We start from the raw sequence: 23935 nt of genomic DNA, 5'->3' as shown, positions 1-23935 counted from the left end.
GAGAAAGCTCAATTAAAATGGTGAAAAGCTGGCAGAAAAGTGTAATACCTCATATTTATTCATACATTTTTTTTAGGTATAGTTTGTATATATTAAGGGAAGCACTCATTGAGCCCCTTTCATATATATGAACCACAAGACCATTAATGACAAGTTTACAAGATTTAATTTATTAACTATCATACAGTTCACATAAGGCCTTCTTCTTTAAACACTGTTTGCTCAGTCAGACAAATTTCAAGGTTTTCTTGGAGCGCAGTACATAAGCTATTTCTCTTGAAGCATTTGTTCTGTCCTTGGACTAAATTACGTTTTCAAACAGGGAGAGGCTTTCATCCCTCTCCTGCGGTGTGTGTTTAAAATCATGCACTAAGTGGCCTTGAAACCTTCACAAAAAAAATGTAAAAAATGGACTTTAAATCATCGAAATACACACTAGAAATGTTTCCTACCACTGACTTTACTGGTGTCCTCCCCCCAGCCTACAAACAATTACAGTCACTCATTGCCCACTGAATGGCAATGGACAGTCATGGTTGTGTGTTAATTCTATTTCATGATAGACTGATTGGCGCAACAATATTTAAAATAAACGCATTGTGATATTTACTAAGTGCCAGTAAAAGATGCTCAGAAAAATAAAAACAAAACAGTCGATCCAGTGATTAACACACTTGTTCCGGTAGGAAACACAGAGCTTTGTCTTGTCATTTTTCAGGGTAAAAAAAAAAAGAGAAAACATTCAGATCTTCATTAACAGTGGACGATATGATAAAGTACTTCACACGTGGCGTTGCCATTCACAGATCCTTTCTACGATATTATTCAAGTGGGATTTGCAATATTGTGGAAAAGCCGGACATTAGCCATGATTGGCATCTTGTTAGTAATCAAATGTGCTGATCAAATATGGCTGCTTATTCTTCACTCAAACATCCCTTCTGCTCAACCAACAGCTAGACAGAGGACAAAGTCTAAAACTAAAATTCATGAAGGCCGGATGAGTAAGGAACAGGAGTCGCTCCGGGATAATGGGACCAATGAAAGTTTTTACATTAGGGGATCTCGTTTGCACAAGAATGCTCAACTTAACCACAACACAAAGAACATGAACAATTCTAATTTAACGCTACTCTATCAAAAAAGTGCTTCAGATAAGTATGCGGATAACATAAAAAAAAAAAAATTCATGTAAACAAAGTTTGATCTGACAGAGCTCTGTTCTGTAGAGGCAACGGGTATGGCTGAACTGTTAAAATTAAAAACACAGTATGTAAAAGAAGAAAAAAAAAACAGTGAACATTAAAGTGCATCCCTGGATGTGTAAATCCCACCCCGCACCCCCCCTCCCCACACTAATGAAATGAGCCCCCCAATGCCTCCACTAGAGGGCGCAAACTTCCACCCCAAAGGACTGAGCGGGTCATCAAATCCAGTGGCAGTACTTTCATGAGGAAGAATAACAGATAAAACATGATGGTCACAAATGTCTTCCAGCTTTCATGATGTCCGATTCCATGATATTAGGGGGTGCTCCCCCTGCCCCCCCTAAATCATCATCCATCATGAAGTTCTCATGTTGGCGGTGAGGTTGCAGGGGATATCCCGGGCACACGTGGCTGTGGTCTCACAGTGTCTCCTGCTCAGCGGGGGAGTGGTGGGGATGGGGGTGGGCATGCTGGTGCAAGGGCGGGAGCAGGGACTGCAGAGGGGATTGGGGGGTGGTGGGCGGCGACTGCTGCTGCAGAGGGCTGAAGTGCGCGCCCGTGTGCGGAGGAGACGAGCGATAGCAGGTGTAGGCCGAGCTCCCGCCCAGGGTGGTGGTGGGCGAGGCCGGGAGCCCCCCGAGGCCCGTTGGGGAGTCTATGAGCGGCTGGTTGTAGAAGAAGAATACACACTGATGGATGAAGATCTCGATGATTGTCTGGTAGGTGCGTGTGGCCGTCAGTGCGTCCATGGTGGTGAAGTCCGGTCGCATGAGGGTGGGCCAGAAGCAGATGGACAAATTCTCGCTGGTCATCAGGTTCAGCCTGCTCAGTTGGCTCACCCTGACAAACACAAAAAAAACAACTAAATATCCAAAAATGTTTCTTTTCATTCTACTGAAGTAATAAATCGCTGATGGTGAACTTACTTGTGTAAGTGGCTCACGACGTATTTGAAGGCATCATAATTCTCCCTGGGAAACCTCCTCAGGACATCCTTCATGGTGTATAGCCGCTGCTCTCTGTCGGTGATTTCTGCATTCCCAAGCAAACGTTTCACATTTAGGACTGCATCATGCCACTTAAAGCATTGATTTGTTTTTCAAGAAGCCTCTTTGCACCATCATGGAAACGATCAGCGTCAACGCTGAGGGAAAATAAATGTTAAAAGCCGCCCCACCCCTATTACAGGAACGGTGCTTTTATGTCGGAGTCAAGACCCTCCCCGCCCAGCGGTGTTTGCTTACTGAAAGCATCCAGTAGGTCCACCTGCAGGGCAAAAGGCACCAGGGGCTCAGGCAGCTCGGAGAAGAAGCTCTTCAAGGCTCCGGCCACAGTGTTTATGGAGAAGTCTTTTTCCACCAGGTCTAATCCGTGGTCTGCGCAACGAGAGCAGGTGTTATGGAGATGGGGAAAAATAAGAGGGCAGGAATTCGCTTTGGTAACGACTAACTCACCCTGTTCAAACTGCCTTTGCATGCTTTCCATTTCAGACTTGTTGCCGCTTACACGGTATAAACCTTCTGTGTTCAGGCCTGAACAAAGCAAGGAAGTGTAAATGTCAAGCAAGGTCATCAAGTCTGGTTGGTCAAAAAAAAAAAACAAAAAAACCCACCTGTGGTCTCGATGAAGCGAACGCATTTCTCGATGAAAAGTGGAATGGGTCTATCTGGGGACACCACATTGACTAAGGGTACCCCAAAATAGTTGCTTTCCATGGGCTTGGGGATTGCTGGGCGGGGCTTTGGTCTTGATTTCTGACAGGGGAAAAAAAAATGCATTAAAAAAATACCGACAACATTAAAACAAGAGAGAGAAGCGAATGTACACCTTGGCAGTTCGCCGAAGACTCTTCAGAATATTCCTCTTCTTGGGGTCCTCATTCTCTTCATTAACTAGACTTTCCCCTTTCAGTGTCCCAAAATCATCCTCCTTGGACTTTGGGAGCGCTCCCATCTCATCGTCGCTGCCGATGAAGCTGGTGCGGAAGCTGCTGAACTTGCCGAGTCGCTTGGAGCGATCGCGGTAAAGGCGGGGCTTCACGCCCGCCGCTGAGAATTTCCTCCTTCGCTCCAGAGAGCTGCTGTCCGCTTCACTGTCGGATCCGTTGCCGTTGGAGTGCATCCTGTTGGAGTTGCGGATGGTGATGATTTTTCCTTGCGTGCTGTCATGCGGCACCGAGTAGATGATCTCATCATTGCTGGGGCGGGGCTTGCAAACGGCGTCCATGGGCTCCGCGTAGTCGGACGGGTCGTAGCCCACGTCGCCGCCGGGGACCCAGGTGACGGCAGACGGCAGCGAGCGCCGGTGACCGACCGTATCCATATAAGGGTTGCGGCTGACCTTTCGAAAGTCAAAAGTGACGCCGGGTTTAACTCTTACGTGCGGGGGGACTTTGTTGTTTAGTTTGCTCTCGAGATCTCTGATGTCAGAGATAAGTGAGATGTCATTGGAGTCCAAGTCAGGCAGGTTAAAGCCACCGTGGTGAGACGTAAGAGTGCCGTCGTAGTACGGAGGCGAAGGCTCCACGTCGTCCTCGGAATCCAGGAACATGGTAACGAGGCTGGGAGAACTACAACGCGGAGAGTACACGTTTTCATTCGTGCACGCTTCGGCCACGTTATCATACATGTGCGTGGCTTCCACAATGTTACGCTTCTCCACCACCTCCATGAGAAAAGGATGGAACATCTCTATCCTGTGTAGACCTCCCACGACACCCCCGGAGCCACAAACCACACTATTGAAACGACCTTCGATCTCATGGGCGAGTTCCTCTCCTTGGAACTGGAGCTCCCGGGCGTAGTCGCTCTCCGTTAGCTCGGCCTGACTATCCCCCACCGCCAGAAGCTGCACCGGGATGATGTCCTGAACCTCGCACAAGAAAGCGCACAGCGTCTCCAGGGACGCTTTGCGGCAGGCAGAGTACACGGCAAAGTAGCCGTGCACCAGCCTGCTCTTCCGTAAAGTGAAGGAGGCGTGGTAGGAGAGAATGGACAGCTCGATGGCCAGCTTATGCCCGCCGACTGTCTGCTCGAGCAACACGGAGGTGCCGCTGTTGGACATGGGCCTGCAGTGTTGATGCATCAGGAAGGGCGACAGCAGCTGCTCAATGTCGTAGGAGTCGCCGCACATTAAGCACATGACGATGCGGAGATCGGCCTCTGGGGCCGGCTGATGAGGAGACTCCCTCATGCCTGGCGGCTCAGGGAGGAGCGGAGGGGAGTTGCTACTAAAAGATGAACTCCTGCGAATATCCAAAAGGCCCCTTAGCACCTGGTTGATTTGCGCCTCGCTGACATTATGGCCGTAGCCCACGCCAGGGGAGGCGGGGTCTAAGAAACTGCACTGCAGCCTTCTCGCCACTTGCTGTCCGTGGGTTATTAGGTTCAAGGCAGTTTCTCCTCCCATGTCCACGTACGAGCCCACGCCTCTTTTGGTGACTAACAGCAGTGACGTGGGTAGCTGCGCTAACTGGCTGTCCCTCCGACCTAAGGTGGATTCCCGAAGACGCTCGAGGCTTTCAATCACATAGGAGAGGGATTCTTTTGAATTATACAGACACAAACATCCGTGAGGGGTGAACGTCGGCGTGTGGAAAGAATTGACAGGAAGACGCACATTTCCTTCGATGGGCCGCAGCGTCAGCTCGTACATCTTCCCGTCCAACACGTACCAGTCGTCATTTGTGCAGAGAGCTCGGATCTCATTGGCAAATTCTCTAGCCAGTCCGTCCTTTCCCAGAATGACAAGATTGATTCTATCCGCTTTCGTGTCGCCGAAATGAGCTTTCACGTCAAAAAAGGGATAACACGTGGGGAAACGTGACGCCAGGAGTTGCTCGATCTTGGAGTCGCCGCAGTGGGGACTGCTCGGGCAGGTTTCCTTCGTGGGGTGATATACAAAGTGGATATGCTTCAAGACTAGAGCATCTCTTTCAGCTGGAAGCTTCTGTAGTGCCTTGAACCTCTGTTCTTCCACCAACACTTCCTGAATGGCCCCCATCTTCTCCTTACTCGGCTTGGCATCCACTTCCAGTTCATAAAAAAGCTCAGAATACTCCAGAAGCAGTTCCTGGAAGTCTTCTTTAGCACGGTCGATGATCTCCTTTTGATGACGATTGTAAAGGTCCAAATATTCCGGTTCTTCGAGCCACTGGTAGAACTCTTCATTCATGATGAAGCTGCGAGCTTCCTCCCAAGGTCTGCCGGGGGTGACGAAGGGAGACGAAGCTAGCTTGTGTTTAAACTCCAGCCTCATCTCCGCGCGTCTGCACTCGTTCCGTAAATGCTCCAGGTGGGCATTAAATAATTCTTCCGCCTCGTCCGTCTCCAGAAGGTCAGACGGGATCCGCTCATCTTCCATGTTGTCGATGTGAGACGTGTCCTCCCAAGGAGAGTCCTCCAGGACCACAAACCAATGGGCAAAGTGTTGTTTGGACTCAAGAACCTTCTGGACACCAGACCAACTGAGCTGATCGATTTCATCCAGGTCGGGCACTAAAGAACTAAGCGCGAGAGGAAGCGTGCTCAGGTAGATTTTACGCCGCCGCTCAATATGTTCCTGTTTGAGACGGTAAACATGCTGTTGAAAGAGCTTCTTGCATTTTGCCGTCCCCTCCAGGAAAACATATTCTTTGTATTCCGGGGAGGTGTTCATACGCCGACTGGTGTTGAGCCAGCTCTCATTATGATTCTTCACTATCCGGTTGATCAACCATTCGTAGCGATCCTTGGCCGAAGCAATTTGCTGACTCTGCAGTTTCAGCGCTTCGAAATAGGGGATGATCTTGGGCTTGCCTCTGCTTTTATCAATGAGTTGAACCAAAGTGAGGAAAGCGAGGTCCACGTTGATGTTTGAACGAGCAGACGTCTCCACCACGGGTAGGCTCTTTTTAGTGATAGCGAAGGTATGCGCGTCTTTGATATAGCGTTCGACTCCTTCGTCGCACTTGGTGAGGACCAACACGATGGGTTTCTTGCTCTTGCTCAGCTGACTGTAGATGTTTGTGACAAATTTCAGCTGGTCATCAAAGTTACGGTTCATACCCCGGCTGACATCCACGCAGAGCAGGAACCCGTCCACCTGCAGCTTGCCCTCGGGCATTTGTTTTTGCTCAAAGTCTTGCTCCAAGCCAAGTTGATCGGTGCAGAAGTACATGAGCTTCTCGGCCGAGGCTAGCTTGGTCGCGGCGGCCCGTTTGATATACGGCTGCATGGCCGTGCTACGGTGCGGCTGAAATGTCTGGTCGTCGATGAATTCTGTTTGCTCCACCACATGCATTCTGCATTCCGGCCCTTCCTCCAGAAGCCGCGAGACCTCCCCCCAAAACAGAAAGTGATCATTGTTAACCACTCGACCCCCAAAGTCGCTGGTGCTCAACACCGACGTGTGGTCCAAGTAGAAGTCGTCCGCGCTGGGCCTGACGTACCGATTACACAAGCAGGACTTTCCGACCCCGCATTGTCCTTTTTCTTTCTCCGTACCCGACAAACCGACCACAATGAGGTTGTAAATGGGAGAGCGGACATCTTGCTTTTTTGCCATCATAATCGACCGTCGATCATCCTGCCATAAACAGGCACTGAGTGAAAAGTTCGCTGCAAGGTTTGTCCATAAAGTTGGCGAAGGGCTCAAATTTCACTTCCGTCTGCAGGCCATTTACTTTGAATTCAAGAAAGGCTGCAATGATATGTGAAGATGGTGCTTTCATTCATCCCCTTTGAAAGTCAGGTCCTGTAAGAAAAAAAAAAAAGGGGGGGGAGGGGCAATAATATAATCAGAGTCAAAATTCAATGTGAGGGACCATGATGGGAGTGGCGCTCTGAAAATGACATTGTCTGCTGATGACTGATTGTGCTCAACCATAAAATGACTACTAAATATTACAGCCCCCTTTTTCCAGGCTGATGAACACCCTCTCATCCAAAATAATGCAAGCAGACACAGAAAATGCAAATTAAACATCTCTCCTACAATCAAGGAAAGAAAAAAAATACAAGAGCTTGACAAAGACCCCCGAAAATAATCAATTCAGGGTCCATTGCACTGTCAAAATGACAATAAAATTCCACATAAGGCTGCTATAACTTTAATTGAGCTGAACCCATTCTTTTGTCGCATCAATGAGTTTGTATGAGGGAATGAAAACATCCATGTCCAAAATTATCCTTTTACCTAATACATGTAAAAAAAACATTTTACATTCATTGTTGCCAAATGCAGGTATCATTAACTGCAGCTATGGGGCAAATTATAGTGAATTGCACCTTAAAGGCCATTTATTGATTTTTGCAGTACTACTAATATCTCAGGCAGTGACAATATGAACAATAAAAGCCTGAGGCGTCATTGCAGTCGATCAGTACAGGAGGGACATTACCAATACAGTACCGAGAAGTAAATAAGCAGACACATTTAGCAGCCTCGGCAGCAGTCCACATTGCTCACTTGGGCTAGGCCTGACATCCAAAATAAATAATACATGCAATCCTGCTGCTTCCTAATGCAACCTGGGGTGGCTCATCCAAACCTAATCGACTTGGAGGGATCATTTAGTGACGATCTTTTTTTGCAAAGGATTGCAGCAATGGGTGGCCAGTCAAAGAGGGTCCGACTGACCACGCCAGGCCTGCTTTCTTCTCCTGTCTACATAATGAGATTGCAAAAGCATTCAAGAAATCTGGGCTAGTGTGCCTCCACAAGAAGACACAGACGCCGTATAAAAGGTGCTTTATTTAGCCAGCTGTCTAGTGTGGAACACACGAGCACTCGCCGGTGCAATAAAGCCATAAATAAGAGGAGGGCGTGCATACCATCGCACGTCTCCCTTTCTCTTGCTGCATCTGTCAGGCCAGTTTGCCGCAGCCCAGCCGCCTGATGTGCAACCGCATAAAGGCATACAAAACATCATCTAACGTCTTCAAGCTGCACTAAGTGCATGTGCTATTGTGTACTTACTTACCCGTGTTTGCCTTTCCCTCTTCGGCATCACTTGCTCCCTCGGTCGTTGCAATTGCAAAACACTGGAAAGGTAATAAATATCCACACACAAAAAAAAGAACAATCCGATGTTGTTCAAGTATAAGGTTTTCCAATGAAATCCTGCTGTGCAAAAAAAAAAAAAAAAAATTAAACGAAAAGAGAATCCTACTGAGCCTTCCCCTTGCTGGCTTCACCACGTTGCTTCGTTTTCACTCATTATTGTGTCCATTGTTGTGCACATTAAACGCTGGGCCGGCCGCACACGCCTCTTACAAAACGGGCCAGTAATCGACCGGCCGCTTCGTCTCCGACAAAACATCCAAGGAGCGATCAGAAGCGTTCACGTCCAACTCCTAGGGGCACATCGCGTGTGTGAAAGTGCGATTTGAAGCAGCTTTCCGATAATGGCGGCAGCGGGAGCCCTCCTCCTCTCCGGACCCAGTCCTCCTCTTCTTTTCTTCGGGAGAGCGGAGCAGTGGATGCAGAGGCGGCGGAGAGAGGGACTCACCCAGCGGCGCCCGCACACTACTGCAGCACGGCTAACTAGCAACTTGCGCACTACACCTCTGCAGCCTGCGTCACTCCCAAAGCATGAAGATATCACTTTTTAAAATTATTTCCTAATAGATGCATGCATAATACACGTTCTTATGAAAAGAAAATCGACAAGTTTTAATGATGCGCCACTTTATGACGTCACGCTTTTTAAAACACTTTAAAACATTGAAATTTACCAAGGTTCATCCCTCAGTTTGACAGAGGTTGTGGGTTGAAAAGTTGCCACAAAGAAATAAGTGGGATGGGTGCGGTACAACATAACCCCACTAGAGGGCATACTCCCTCCATAGTTAAGGTCAGTAGTACTGGATTGGGTTTCGGTCAGTTGATAGTAATTTTCGATGTTAAAAAACAAAACATCCAAATTACAAGATGCAACACCGACGAGCGATACATCGGCTGCTCGGGAAACTCAAGATATTTTCCTGACCGGGTCAGGATAATTAACAAATTTCCCAAATATGTAATTTGGAGGAATGGATTCACCAAGTAGCAACAAACACAACAGGGGATTATTTTCCCTTTTATTTGTGCTTACAATATGAATATAACATGGACACAAAGTTCTGATGTGCGGCCATAAAAATATAGAATGGACACACATCCGTCAATGTGCTTTATACTGCCCTCGTGTGGCAAAGTCGGGCACACCCGAAAGAGCAGCTTATACAGAAACGCTTTTAAATTCTATTTATGTCGTGAGGTGATTGATACCCTATACATTCACCTCCATGGAAAAATATGATTTGATTGATGTGTTTTGGGTTACCAGCATAGTCACAGAACCGATTTAAACACATATCTCAAGGCACAACTGTACATGTAAATGTATCCAGTATACAGACGTCACTTCTAATTCTTAGCAGTTATAAAGGACGTAAAAATACAGCAAAACTCTCTAAAATCAACTATACATATGTGTGCTTTAAGAAGGAAAGCAAAAGTCAGGTCCAAAATTTTCTTTGCAATATATTCTATCTACCTCCACTTGGAGATTCTTCAAAAAGTGGGGGCAAATAAAAACATATTTTTGCAAAAAAAAAGACTTCCGCTTACGAGAACAGTCTGGCCTTCCAGTTGTTTCCAAATCTGGATTGATGGTTCGGCAGACAGATGCTCAGAGCTTGACGGCATTCAAATTTGAAGTGAACGACTGCATCACATCACACGTAATGTTCACGGTGGTTGATGTACACCCGCTCCGTCCCGCTCTGATGACAAACCCACTCCAGGCGGGGCGGTTGCGTGGGGCTTCGTCTCCCCGGTGCTCCCTCCCCCGCCGCGGGGGGTTGTCGCCTCTCCGTGGCCTCATACCTTCGTTCGGCCCTGCGGCTCTGCCACCAGAGATGTAGTAGACGTGTGGGCAAGGGGCATCATCGTCATGGTGAGGAGGGGGTGGGGCTTTACCTGACACAGCCAGGCCACCTGGGATGCGTGGACACCCAAAGGAACAGCGGGTGCTCGCTCGGAGTACGGAGGAGGAGGCTTGTGTGTCGGAGGAAGGTCAATCCTTTGAAATAAAGACAAAAAAGTCAATTACAAAAAGAGTTTTACTATTCTATGACATTTTAGTGCTATATTTACGACCCTTTTATCAAAATTGACTTTGCAACATGGACTGCTTTTCTCTTCCAAAATGCCAGTCAATGCTGTGCTACACAGTCTTGAGCGTGATGGAGAGTGGCGAGGCGGTCCCGCCGGGACATCCAGCCACAGTCACGCTTAAGATGCTAACTTCGTTACAGCGCTGCAGGATCATGCACAGTTCTGCCGTGTCATAGTGCCGATGCACACCTTCCACTGCTTTATATTTAGTTTGCTGCCCATGATTACTCCAGTGACAAAACTGAGTGCTATTCATTTATTTAACTGTCACTTTCCACGATTTTTGTATAGAAGTGGATGTATAAGGATAAAGGAGGTCTGCAGTTTACAAGTTAGAGTAGTGGTGAGAACTTCAATATTAAACAGAAGCTTAAATCACTAAAGTAGGTCTTCAAGCACTTAAACCAGGGTTAAGTACTGAGGACAAAAGCACCAAATAAAACAAAGGGCTAACTGTTCACACACTTTTGTGTTTTGCATCCCAGCGGTGAAAGAGAACACGCTGACAGACTTCAGCCAAGGCTCAAGGGGAATCATTTTTCATCTGTCATTTATTTTTTTTTGAGTTGAGTCAGATTTCTTTGACTTACACTTTGTCCGAAAAGGCAGCCGGTGGGGCCTTGCGGGCCGTGACTAGGACGATGATGAAGACGGCGATGAGGAAGAGAGCGAGGACGGCGCCGATCACCGCCCCGGCCACGGCGAGGGAGTTTGACCTTATGGCTTGAGACTCTTCTGCGAGGAGAAAGACAAGAGCAGCCTTCACATGAGGACAAGATGACACTATAACAGACTGAAAATGAGAAACTCCAAACGGAAAATCTTTCTATGTCCTGCTGACAGTATATTATTTCATATTTATTTATGGTTGCATTTCTTTCATATTTTGGAAACCTAACTCAGTATTCTTTACATCAAACCTCATTTCTATACAGCAAATTCAGTAGCTGCAAAGCTATTAAACATTCAACATTTAAACATGGCATTGTGATTAATATTGCATTTGTGGGATATGAATTAAGCAGCAAATTCAACCAGTTTTTTTTTTTCTTAAGCAACTGTGATGTCATTTACAATCAACCGCAAATGGGAAAACACCCTCTGAGATGGAAGTCTTTTAAAATATCGCAATTCAATTAGTTCAAATCCGTCACCACTGGAGTGAAGATGAGATCATTAGACTATAACTCTTTTTTTGCATTAGTGACCCTTCCCAAGTGTTTCTTCAACGACATTTTGCTCACCTTCATCACACCCTCCCTCCATTGTGTGCGTTGATCTTAAATACTGTTGTAATGTCTGCTGAATTAGCTTTGTTAGACCATATGCTCCCCCCCCCCAACAAAAAAAGGATTAAGGCTTAACGCCGATTAAGATGCATTCATGACACAAGCCGGCTGAGCGGCCCCAGCAGGTCTGTGTACAACTGGGAGCATGACAGGCAGCCCGCAAGGCCGACGGGAGGACGAAAGGTGACAGGAGGAAAAGTACACGTGCAAGGGTCAATTACAGTTGATTTAGCCGTGGAGGTAGCGGAGGGGGGGAGGGATCAATAATGTGTCGCAATGAATCTTAAATACCACTTCCATCACGACAAGTGTAGACTTTGGCACTTGCTCATCCCCACGCGCCCTTCATCTCGTCCTCCACCCGCCGCCATTGCCGCCTCGCCCTGACGGCGGCTGAACTCCGACACGAGCCGCGCCGCTTGATCGGATCGCCTTTAAAAATGCAGCTCGTCAACCTTCCCGCTGTAATGCACGATGACTGAGTGACCTTCGCTGCGTGTGTGGCAGTGGAAGAGCAGCAGCAGCTGCTGTCCAGGTCAAAAGGTCATTCATTTATCGGAATCAAATGTAGTTTCTTTATTCCCTCTATTTTGAATATGCAAATAAGATGACTAACTTGGGATGTACTTTTTTTTTTTTCTCTAGTAAGCCACAAAGGTTTCAAGGTCAAGAGGAAAGAGAGTGACCTTTGCGTGGCAAGGTCATTAAAGCTGATGGACACCACTGTTCAAAAATGTCAAGGTCAATCCCATGCACGTCATCATGCAGCAGGGGGGTAAGAGGACATTCCCGGTCTCCGCTTGTCACGGCGCCGTGAACCCCCGGCATCCCCCCCTCCCCTCTAGATTTCGTGGCCAGGTAGCAGAAAGAGAAGCAGCCCCAGATGAGCTTGTTGCCATGGGGACAGTCAATGGGCTGGAGAGTGGGACTCTGGGCCAGACAAACACCCGGCGTTTAATTTTACCAGCTGCTAGACAGTAGGGGAGAGACACCACGGGGGTGGGGGGAAGGGGAAGGGGGGGAGTCAACTCACTAGAGGAGCAAGAAAAGGTGCACGGGGGGGCCTTTTTGTGCTGAATGCAAAAGGAAAATCCGACAGTGGAAATTCAAATGACGAGAATCGGAGAACAAATGGCCATATTCCAGTTAACGACAATAAGTGTAATCCCAGATAATTCCGAGACTACGCTGTAATGAAGATGAAGCGAGGAAGCATTACATCATCGGCAGCGTCCCAGATGTGCATACTGGATCTGAAGGAGCGGGAGGGGAGGCGGGGAGGGCCGATGGAGCGGAGTAAAGAGTGGGGGGGTGGTCTTATGCAGCATTCGGGAGCTAGAGATGATGTCATTTATTGAAGCACAAAGAGCCCAAGACGAGCCAAAAGAACTCACGTGTGCTAAGGTGCTTTATTGAGACAAAGTATCTGAAAAAAGAACAACAAATCAATGCTGCACTGACATAAATATATATTTCTTTCCATTAACTTACATTCCTGTTGAATACTGAAGATATATTTATGTACAAAGAGGGGAAAAGGAAAAAAAAAAGGTGCTGATCCAACATAAACTCCTCACAGTGTTTCTTTACTGTGGTACTACCATCACAACTAAAGTTTTATGGTGGCTTGGCAATACTCTGTCATGTATACGGCGAATCTATGGCACTGAGAAGAGTACAACAGTAATGGCACCAAACGTCGACAGGAAAACTACAAATATGGAACCAAACATCTTCTAAGGCACTAGTTGAACGATCAAGGCGTCTCGCCGCTTCACTCAAGCAAACTTGATGACTCCAGGTACGAGGGCTGCAAAAATCGATTAGTGACGTTTCCGCCTTAGTGCATAGAAGCAAAACAAAACAAAAAAAAAGTGGGGATTAGGCAGCCATGCTTCCTGTTACCAGCACGGATGTTTGCCTGGACACCGAGGTGGTCACAATGCTTACTTTGTCACCCAACCATGAAAACGTCACAATATGGCTGCGGTCTGGAGATACACGTGAGATTCTATCAAGCCCACGAGAGACAAATGTTGCCTGAGGAGCAAGTTCCTATCTTCCTTACACCAACTTGTGTCCAGAGCGATTATAATAATAAAAAAAAAACATCGACAAGTACTAGCTTGGCAGCAGTGACCTCAAAAGATGGCACTGTACAAACACTGGAGGTAAACGTGACGAAATATGGCCACTAAGGTCATTTCCAACACAAGTATGTGTCTAGCATCTCACGTTAGAAACGACACCATTGGCACTGGCCAACGTGTCACTACGACGACGGCTGCCTAATCACAGCACAAGAGTCACATCCCGGACTAATAAGAACATCGATCGAACTAACGGCCATTGGACTGCTACAACTTAACGTTTCTTTCCATTTCAAGCTAGAGGACCCCCCCCTGTCGCAATAAGCTAATATATGCTACGATTTCATTGTCATCTAGTCTGCTCTACGCATCACACAAGCAAATATTTGGCCTCCGGGCAAATATCGAAAAAGGTGACAAAAAAGCTACCGTTTCTAAACACGAGTGTGCAAGAGGGAGATTGTCCGATCTCCATCGCGTCTGCTAAGTGCACGTACCAAAATACTTTACAGAGCTCCTGATATGATATCCTGACATCGGAAAATAACAAAACTGCTACAAATTAGCGGGCCCCGTTAGTAGCGGCAGTGCCACTACTCTACTCGGGTTTGTGATGGCGGCCATGTTGCTGCCCCCCCGCCCCCATTGATAACTTGGACCTGTGCCAGAGTGCAAACTGTCCAACACAGCTTTTGTCATCTCGAGGCATTGTAAACTAAAAGAGGGCCCAACTCAAGAGGTTAACGTCGAGGACCATGGCGGATTCTTTCATCACATTTACAAATGTGGACTTCATGACCCGGTTTCCTTTCTCAACTTTTCTATGCACAACAGAAGAGGTCCGTCGCGACAACATGAACTCAAGTCAGCAAGGCCTCAAACAAATTTTGGCGGGTGGGAGGGGGGAGGCTTGAATTGTTCACAGATAATGTTTTTTTTTAAAGAAATGTCGAGACTGTGGCAAAAGGCAGTGCAATTATTTCTGACTTCCATTCGTGACCAGACATAAAATGGCCGCCTGGTGGGCGCACGTACAGGATAACGCAGCCACAAACAGGCTCATTCACATTGTGAGCCGATCTCAAGTGTCTTCCAGGGTGCAAAGGTATTTCAAGTCAAGTGGTCCTCGTTTAGTAAAGTGGTGATCAGGACGTGAGGACCGGTGGTGGTGGTGGAGGTGGGGAGGGGGGGGGGTCAAACGTACCACTCCCTGCGAGAGATGACCGAGCCGTCTTTGTGAGAGACGTAATCGCCCTCCGGGGCGCTAGCGTAGTAGCCGTTGTTTGGCACGTAGGGGGAGCCGTTCCTCGTAGGTTTGGGAGACTGCGTGTATCGGGGCCTCCTGGGCTGCTGCTGTGGACTACAATACGCCGTTTGTCCCTGCTGGGGATTCTGCTGGTTGCTGTGGTGACCACCCTCCCTCATGGCCCGCGTGTAGCCGTTAGACGGGTATTCATCTCCGTCGTAGCTGCAGTGGCGCTTGAGCTCGCGGCCGCCCCACTCCTCTCTGTCGTGGTCCTGACGGCGGTGCGAGCCGCCGCTGCCGCCACCGCCGACGACCTTGGTGACGTGGAGCTCGTGCTGCTTGCCGGGGGCTTTCTGGAGATCGTCGGGACCCGGGCACTGTTTAGCGTAGTAGTCCCCGTGCAAAGTCTGTTGTTTCCGCAGGTAGCATACGCCGGCCAGACACAGCAGCAGCAGGAGGAACAAGGCCCCGCCCACTGCCCCACCCACTACGGTGCCCAGGTTACTCTCAGGTAGCGCTTCGAGAGTAGGGGAGCTGAGATGAACGTGGAGCTTATCGTCCACTAAGGTGGAGGAGGAGGAGGAACCAGAGAGGACAGGAGCGGTAATGATGGAAGGCATGGTGGGAGGATCTAATGGGGAGTAGAGGGGGGGAGGGGGGATGAACACACAGACAAGCACAATGTCAGTGCAACTACATTCTACAGAAGGGATTGCTTGACATACTAAACTACATTCTCAAGGTGTCAATGCCGATGGACAATGTGTGTAATCTTGCTTTTAGATATAGTTAAAAACCCTGCCCCCCCCCCCTCGCCACGCATAAGCTGTGTTGTTGTGTTGCGTTACTAAGACTCGAGGTTCAACAATCTGGAAGAACTTTGTTCACAACTTTTGGACACATTTCAAATTAGTGGGTGGTTTGCAGAGCTTGACAAATTGTATTTTACTTTCTATTAGTCATGGCTGGGGATGTTTGCTTCTACTTTTGAGACAACTTTTAAAGAGTATCACATCATCATTCATAACAGACGACGTCACGATGATTTGTTTCCAGCCTCGAGTTTGCATTTCAACATAAAACTACAAACTGATTTCAATGACTGACCTCTCCTTTGCAGCTCTGATCGTTACATAAATCAACTTTCAAGGTCTCCATTTTCGAAAATTTCCTGCTAAGCAATTAGTTGTTGGGCAAATTTACAAGACTGAGAACATGACGACACTGCCTTAACTTCTTGCAGCGTTGATAGAACAAGCGTAAAATGATCTGATGGACCACAAAACCTAAATAAATAAATAATTTAAAAAAATAGAGCGAGAGTGAGATGGAGGAAGTGAAGTCATGAAAAGAGTCAAGCCAAAGTGGTGCCAGACAAGATCAGAGAAAAGCATGCCCGTCTGATTGGTTGAAACCGCAAACCAGGAAGCTCTGTCATCTTCACGCCAATGAATGGAACACATTTGCGGAAGGTATGCATGACGCACAATAAAAGCAACAGTGAACAACATGCGCAGCCCCTCTCATAAGAAAATAGAATATGCACGCTAAATAATATATAAGAGTTGAAAAGAACCAGTTAATGTTTCATGAAAGGGAGACATCATCCCAGTCAGGCTGACATTTTTTTTGGCTCTTGCTGCGTGACACAAAACACACACCACACGTTTCAAGGCCATGCTCAAGACAAAATGAGGGGGGAAAAAAAGCAATGGATGAGTTACTTGTGGACCAAAGAGGTGCCACATGAACATCTGGGGGTGTATAAATGCAATTATGGGTCAAGTGGCCATCCATGCAGGCGATCACTCGACACGTGGGAGGCGGAGTCACATTTCAGCTAGCATGCACTCCACAATGCTCACCTTGGATGAGAATGCGAACGTCCCGACTGCGGAGGTTGATGTCATTGGCGACCTCACACCTGTACACGCCCGAGTCATTCCTCTGGAGAGGACGGAGGAAAAGCAGCGTGCTGTTGAGGATTTCGACGCCCTCTGGCATCTCACCGTCCAACCTGGACCAAAAAATAATAATAAAAATAAATTTAAAAAATAAATAAAAAACAGGAATGTTTCAAAGTGCTCATGTGAAACTGACTATTTGACTCAAACTATTTTATGGGTAAATGACAAGTTAAGCAAACATCAGTGTTGATCTGCAAACTGTAGAGAGCAGCAAGACGTTTGTTGGATTTATTTGTAAAGCTGTCAGCACTAAAGCTCCAAGTAAACAATGACTAGAAGATGCTGACTGTTGCATGTGTGGCGCCTAGGACAGAGTGATCGCTGTGACTCCACATGAACTTGCCATGACTTTTCAGTGGACAAAACAAAATGCATTCCATGATGAGACATCTATTTCGCAAAAAGAAATATGCAAAGATTGACCACAACACAACACTTGCACAATCTCAGCTCATCAAATTGGGATTCAACCGGACGGCAAACAATGAACATGAATTTAAAACTAATCTTACACATGAGCAGAGCTAGAGGGGGGCCCACAGGGGCACTGACCCCCCATTGAAATATGTTTGGACACTCAGATGCCATTTTCCGATTATTTCCGGTAATTTTGAAAAACATTTCCGCCCACCCCTCGTGTGAAACGTGCAATGAATCCTTTTCAGCGTTTTCTGGAGAATTATGTTATTTATTTATTTATTTATAGTTTGTTTTTCAGACCACCACCCAAGGGGAAAAAAAATTGGCTCTCATTAGTGCAAGTGGCTTACATATACACACACCTGATCCATCTGAAGTGACGAGCCGGTGGGTTTGCGTTGGCCTCGCACGTCATTTGAACATTGTCCCGACCCACATACCAGTCTCCGTCGTATCCCACCACGGAAATATCCGGAGCAACTGCAGCAAAAGAAACAAAGCTGATGAACTGATGGCGACATCACGACAATAAGAGCGGTTGTTGAGGGTAAACAAATACAACAAAAACACAATTATAGCAATTATTGGTTCACGTAGAAAGACATTGCTAGACTGGTTCTCTTGATTCACATTCTTTATGATTTCAAATGTGCACTCTGCTACCCTTCACTGCCACTCATTGTTAATATTAGAAAATATGAGCCCTTATGGATGCACCTACACTGCACATTAAGCTGGTAGGGCACCCTGAAGTCGTTGAGCAAAGCTGGGTGGCGGACAACACACGTGAGCGTGTGGCCCTGGATGTGACGGGTGGGCTGCCATAGGTAGCGCACTTGCGTGGTGGTGGTCCCGTTGACGTCGTCGAAAAGCTGCACTTCCGACTGGCCGAAAAGGTTGGACTCCCAGGAGACCTCGGCGGGGGGGCGGGCTCGCTCGGCAATGCAAGTGGCCACCGCCGTCTCGTTGCTGCCGTCGATCAGCGCCGTCGAGCCGGCCGACACGTACACCTTCGGCTCCACTAACCATTCCAAGAAGATAGCAATGAGAAGACATCGCATTGAAGTGGATGAAACATTTTTTGATATGCTTACCCAGCACACTGACAGTCGTGGAGGCTTGAGTGTTCCCGAGCGGGAATGTGGCCACCTTGCAGGTGTACAAACCCATATCGGCAAAGCCCACATTCTCCAGAACAATCGTAGCATCGTGGGATGAAGGTGAGCGGAAATACAAGCGATGGATGAACTCCCGGGAGATGGAGATGCCGTAGCTCGGGTTGTAGACGGCCACCGTGACAGAGCCTGAAGGCAAACGCCGCTCCCAAGAGCTCTGAGTGAGAGTGAGGTTGGTGGCCACGTCCACTCGGCACTCTAACGTCAGGTTTTTGCCTAGCACGGCGCTCACACTGGGTGGCACCACCACCTGACTGGCCAACATCCCTAAAGAAATGACCCAGATAGAGAAAACATTACTCAAAACTCACACGGAAATCAAATCGGGCTGTGACGGGGAACATTTAACATTCTTTCAAAACTGAAACGACTATTAACTACTGTTTATATAATAAAAACTCCAGTGTTCAACGCCCCCGGCCTAAGAAACAATATAGGTCATACTAAGACTTTATTCAAAACTACACTGAGGAATATTTATGGTGTTGCGTCTAATGTTTCATAGCTCTCCAAGCGTTGAGCAATGTGACATTTGCGGCGATAAGACGGGATTCAAAGTATGATAGCATCACAGCAGGCGTCAAGCAATTCGACAAATAAAACACAGATGACAGCGGGAGCGTTCATTTGAGGAATCTGTTTCATCTGCAGCTTCCCTCCACCCAGACAGAGCGCATGAAAGCAGTCCGTCTCTCCGCATGTCCTCTTTTCCGACAAACCCGCCGCCTTTCTGTCGCAATTGTGCCGCCGCTCCAAAGCTGAAAGCTCATCTCTTTAAGGGAACGGCAAAAAAAAAAAAAAAAAAAGGGGAGACGACAAGATCCCAGTGAAGGCGGCGACGGAGGGTACGAAGATGACATCACCGCTCAGAGAGCGAGAGGAAAGAAAAAAAAAAAGTGTGAGGAAAGACGACTGAGAGGGATGCTGTCGTCAAGATTGCGGCTAAGCGAAAACACATGAAAGACGTCACGGCTTTATAAAGAAAAAGAAATTAAATATATGTCCCTAAACCTTGGACTACATCACTAATTGCTACAAACTGCTAGCGTGGAAAAGATCACGACTAATCAAAACCCGCTGTGCTGCTCGGCAACCGAGTCCCAAACAGTATTGCATTGTTGTTTTGCCAAAATCAGCTCCATCTGCGGCCAAACTCCAAAGAGCGCCGCCTCAAATATTGGTGCAGGACTGACAACGTGAAATAGCTATCAAGCAATTATTTTTATAGCCACTGATTGATTTCCTTCTACACCAGAGCTGAAGGCCCACAAACTGATTGCACGGGCAGAAGATTGCCCTCTAAAATGTATCCGTACATCCCTCCAAGGAGAGCTAGGCCGTTCCCGAATGAAGAGTGACAGGGTCGCGGCAATGTTGGTTCACTTGGAAGAGGCTAATTAGTTGCCTCAAACAAGGCATTGGCAATTTCACACACTCACCGAGAGTCGATACTAAGTACATCACTCCACGTGCTTGCAGGCAGTCATTCACTTTGAAAAACCTCTGGCGGTAATCAAATTGGACATGTGCAAACAGATGAGATTTTTTTCTTTACTCCAAAAAACCTTGGAGGCAGATATTACCGATTGGAACGCGTCGTGGAAAAGAATAATTGTGTCAGGCGGAGACCTCCGAAGAAAAACGGGAGTCTTCTTATAGTCGTTCGCCGCTGAAAAAATGAGTCTTGTGAATTAGCCCCGAGAGACTCAAGGTTCCATTCGAAGGGCCCGAGCCAAAGTAGCGCATCATTAAATGTATCAATTTTCAAAGCCGAGGCGGCAGCTACTCAACTTTACGTCACAGGTGTTGTATTTGTTACGACTATTTGTTTTGATTTTTAACATTTATCAATAACTGCTGCCCCAAGCATCAAAAACTGCACGAAAATAAAAGCAGCATTTCTCCACTGAATATGTAATCACAGAGGTATAGCGACTGCGTTAAATTTTTTATCGGTGACATGACAACCTTACATAAGCGTGCCCTCGTTTTTCTCCGACCGAGAAGAAAAAGTGACGAGAATACCGGCAAAGTGTATTTGATCATATATGCAGCCTGGAGCTTGTCATAACAGTACTTGGTGTGCTTTTCGAGGGGGTGGGGGGGTCTCAATGGTGTGCAAATGTAATACAATGAGGGGACACATTCACACTGTTTAAAGAGAAAAAAAAAAATCCTGGCATCAAGGACACACTGCTCCTCAGGGAGTGTCTGACGCTTGTTCTCACTTTAGACAATAATACCTTCACATGCATCACTGACAAATAACTAACATAAAGCATGCTAGTGGAAAAGCTTTTGAGCGATTTTGCAAGGATTTCCTGGAGCCATACTAGAGACTTGAACTGCACCCCCCCCCCCCTTTTTTTATGTGGTTTGATGTCAGAGACACTTTGGGTGGGATGATATGATTCATATCATTCTTAAGCCGAATGTTCTCCAAAGAAAAGGCAATTGGCAGATACTTCAAGTTAGTCCATCAAGCATGTGTAAGTGGCAGCAAGTGTATAAATATGTATGTCTTGGCAGAGGCCGGGGGAGTCTTGCTTCAAGTGGGAATCAGAGCATAAAATAGATGGCGTTAGGGTGGAGGCAGCGATGGCGCTTGTGCAGAGCGGGACAGCTGAATCATCATTTGCAGTCTAGACTTATTCAACTAACAAATCAAGTTCTTGTACGAGCCGCTTGGCTTTCACAACCGTACAAATGTCCATCAACGAGAAATCAATCAAAGGGGTCAGAGAGGGGGACGCTACAGTAATAATGTTGAAATAACATTTGGCTCAGTTGTCAACACGAGGGCAGGGCGGGGTTTGTGTTTGGCGATGACTACGCCGCTACTTTAATCACCACAATTGCTAATCTTCATGCTGTTTTGGAAAAAGTATGCCCCAGGCATTAAGACAGTCAAAAGAATTTGTTAGAAAAAAAAAAACATAACTTGCTGCTCAGTAAAAAGTTTGTTCCAAACAATAAAGCATACTTTGTTGCATTCATTTACCAATCATGCCAGTCATCAAGCAGTAAAAAAAAAACATACTGCACAAGTATGGTGATGTCACTTGATCAGTTATTGCAAACAAATCCCCAAAGAACATCAATGAACAATGTCCTCACAAAGCAAAAAAAAAAAAAATTCCAAAACATACTTTACAAGTATGATGATGTCACTGGATCATGCTTGATCGGTTATTACAAACAAAGGATATACATCACCACACAGATGCTTTTCATTAGCCCTTCTGTGGCATTTTACAGTATTAGCATTAAGCTTGCGTACAACAAAAGTAGTTTACTTGAATTTGCGCCAGCACTTTCATCTCTGGCATTGAGATGAACTGATTATTGACTAAATAACTTTGACCAATTAAGTTAAACTGGATAATTTCCCATGATTTCTACATCATGTGCAATATTTGGGGATCACTGTACAAAGTTGTGCACCACACTCAGATGCAAGAACCTGCAAATAAAAGCGGATAATCTTTATCTCGTTTCCTATTTATCTTCCAATGGCAAAATCAAAAAGAAATTGGCTGCGATGTCCCAATACTTTTGAATGGAGGGGGATGCACTGAACTGCCCGTAGAAACATGCAACTTTGACATAGAATGTCCAGACTTTAATATGGCTGCCGTAGAATCAGCAGGGTGGAGGTATGTACAATTTCATTGCATCGGTTCCCCGGCGGTTACTAAGGAAGCCCCAGGTCGGAGCACGATCAGACGTGATGCTACTAACTAGAAACACCCCGAAGCGGCGAAGCAAGTCAACTTGTAGCCAAGTTTTCGCTGAGCTATTTCTTTCCGATGCACCTGCTAAAATCTCAACAGTACAGCATTTTTTAAAAATAAAAAAATCTTCATTTCCGGACCACGAGGAACGCCAGCGTTAAGAACTCGCAAATCGAAAGCGTGCGGGAGATAGCTGGACTCATCAAAAACTTATCTTTTTACGTGTTGGGAAAAGACAACAAAACGAATAAGATCCCACTCACCTGTAATATGGAACAAAAGGGGAAACAACGCGATCTTGCAATGGCGTCCAAGGTAAGTTTGGTGAGAAAAAGATTGCATTGTTTTCTATTTTAAATCAAGGCGACAATTACTTGCAACAGTACGCGACAGCAGCGTGCCAATTTGATGGTATGCACTGAGTGCACAGTGGAAGCTCCTCAGCAACAACTCAGAGTGCATGCGGACCGTACCATTTGCGCCACATACCGCGGGGGGAACGTAAACTCACCTGCCTATAAAGTGAACGACATGTAACCGCGCGTCTTCAGAAAAAATACCCTCGGAGGATCGCACCATGAGTATTCACATTACGTCATCTCCTTTGAAAACCCAATATCAATTGATTAATCAAGTCACTCTAATCGTTTCTGTCTCCGAACACGCCAAGCCTAACCAAATATGACGTCATTTTTTGCCAAAAGCTAAAAATATACCAGTAACCTGTCAAATCCGCCTGTTTTTTTACACAATGTAAATGTGTCAGTTTTAATTGTTTAACTTATTTTTAGTTCGAACCTGTGTTGTTTTGAGGATGTGTGTGTAACGTCTTTTTAATTTATATAGGAGACCATAGGAGAAAAAAGAAAAAATTATCTATCTATCTATCTATCTATCTATCTATCTATCTATCTATCTATCTATCTATCTATCTATCTATCTATCTATCTATCTATCTATCTATCTATCTATCTATCTATCTATCTATCTATCTATCTATCTATCTATCTATCTATCTATCTATGACATCACATTTACACACACACATTTTCCCCATTATAGGCTTGTTCAAGATAAGCACAGATGCAATTATCATTGATAGCCATTTCCATACATCTCAAAGGTAGGCCTAGTCTTAATGGCTTTATAGTTTTGCATCATCCATAAGGAAAAAGTCACATTGCATTTTTCTTTTTTCCCTTCAAATTCATGTTAAAAAGTGGCAAAAGTTGGTTGGCACATACAGTATTGCAGTCTCATTAATGTCTGCATGTGGGTGGGATGGAGTGGGGGTTGGGGTACAGCGCTCCCTCCTGCTGACAGAAAGCTAACCAGGTCAGTGCTTTAATTTGAGTCTCAGTGCCAGCCTATGGAGAACCATCGGGGATACCATCACGCAGCGGCACAATTATTAGTTAGATTGCCGAATTAGTGCATTCCATTTTGTTGCCTTTACCTTCACATGCCAACGCCATTGTTTTGAGCTTTCGTTTCATCACCGCCTTGTTATGTAATTGGACTTTCAACACTGTTGAATACCCTGCAGACATTTCTGGCAAGTTGCAAACAAAGCTTCTAGAAACTGCAACTCGTATGCTAAAGAGAGAAAGTGAAGGGGAAATCATTCTACAATTTGCTGCTAAAAGATGCGAAGGAGTTTGT

At 46.3% G+C, this 23935-nt stretch overlaps 2 protein-coding genes across 3 annotated transcripts; both read right to left on the bottom strand.

Annotated features, from left to right (window-relative positions):
* Positions 1 to 147: 147 nt before the first annotated feature.
* Positions 148 to 8740, bottom strand: arhgap35b (Rho GTPase activating protein 35b). Its single transcript, XM_088399180.1, has 8 exons — positions 8359 to 8740; positions 8170 to 8230; positions 3036 to 6941; positions 2821 to 2962; positions 2663 to 2740; positions 2453 to 2584; positions 2135 to 2240; positions 148 to 2048 (listed from the first exon to the last, which is right to left on the bottom strand). Exons 3-8 carry the CDS (start codon positions 6753 to 6755, stop codon positions 1628 to 1630), a joined length of 4599 nt encoding a protein of 1532 aa, XP_088255306.1. The 5' UTR covers positions 6756 to 6941; positions 8170 to 8230; positions 8359 to 8740; the 3' UTR covers positions 148 to 1627.
* Positions 8741 to 9422: 682 nt separating this feature from the next.
* Positions 9423 to 22764, bottom strand: nectin3b (nectin cell adhesion molecule 3b). 2 transcript variants are annotated; one of them, XM_088399234.1, is made up of 8 exons: positions 22537 to 22764; positions 18459 to 18806; positions 18086 to 18385; positions 17727 to 17844; positions 16843 to 16994; positions 10943 to 11087; positions 10155 to 10257; positions 9423 to 10081 (listed from the first exon to the last, which is right to left on the bottom strand). In XM_088399234.1, exons 1-8 carry the CDS (start codon positions 22613 to 22615, stop codon positions 9911 to 9913), a joined length of 1416 nt encoding a protein of 471 aa, XP_088255360.1. In that variant the 5' UTR covers positions 22616 to 22764; the 3' UTR covers positions 9423 to 9910. The 2 variants fall into 2 exon arrangements, with proteins under 2 accessions (XP_088255360.1, XP_088255359.1); XM_088399233.1 differs by lacking the exons at positions 9423 to 10081; positions 10155 to 10257; positions 10943 to 11087 and adding an exon at positions 13032 to 15608 and having other exon boundaries at positions 22537 to 22760.
* Between the last annotated feature and the right edge of the window lie 1171 nt (positions 22765 to 23935).

The sequence above is a fragment of the Syngnathus floridae genome, chromosome 15 (assembly GCF_059516105.1).
Source record: "Syngnathus floridae isolate MCC-2025c chromosome 15, RoL_Sflo_1.0, whole genome shotgun sequence".
NCBI classification, from domain to species: Eukaryota; Metazoa; Chordata; class Actinopteri; order Syngnathiformes; family Syngnathidae; genus Syngnathus; species Syngnathus floridae.
This window is presented reverse-complemented; position numbering and strand designations above follow the sequence as displayed.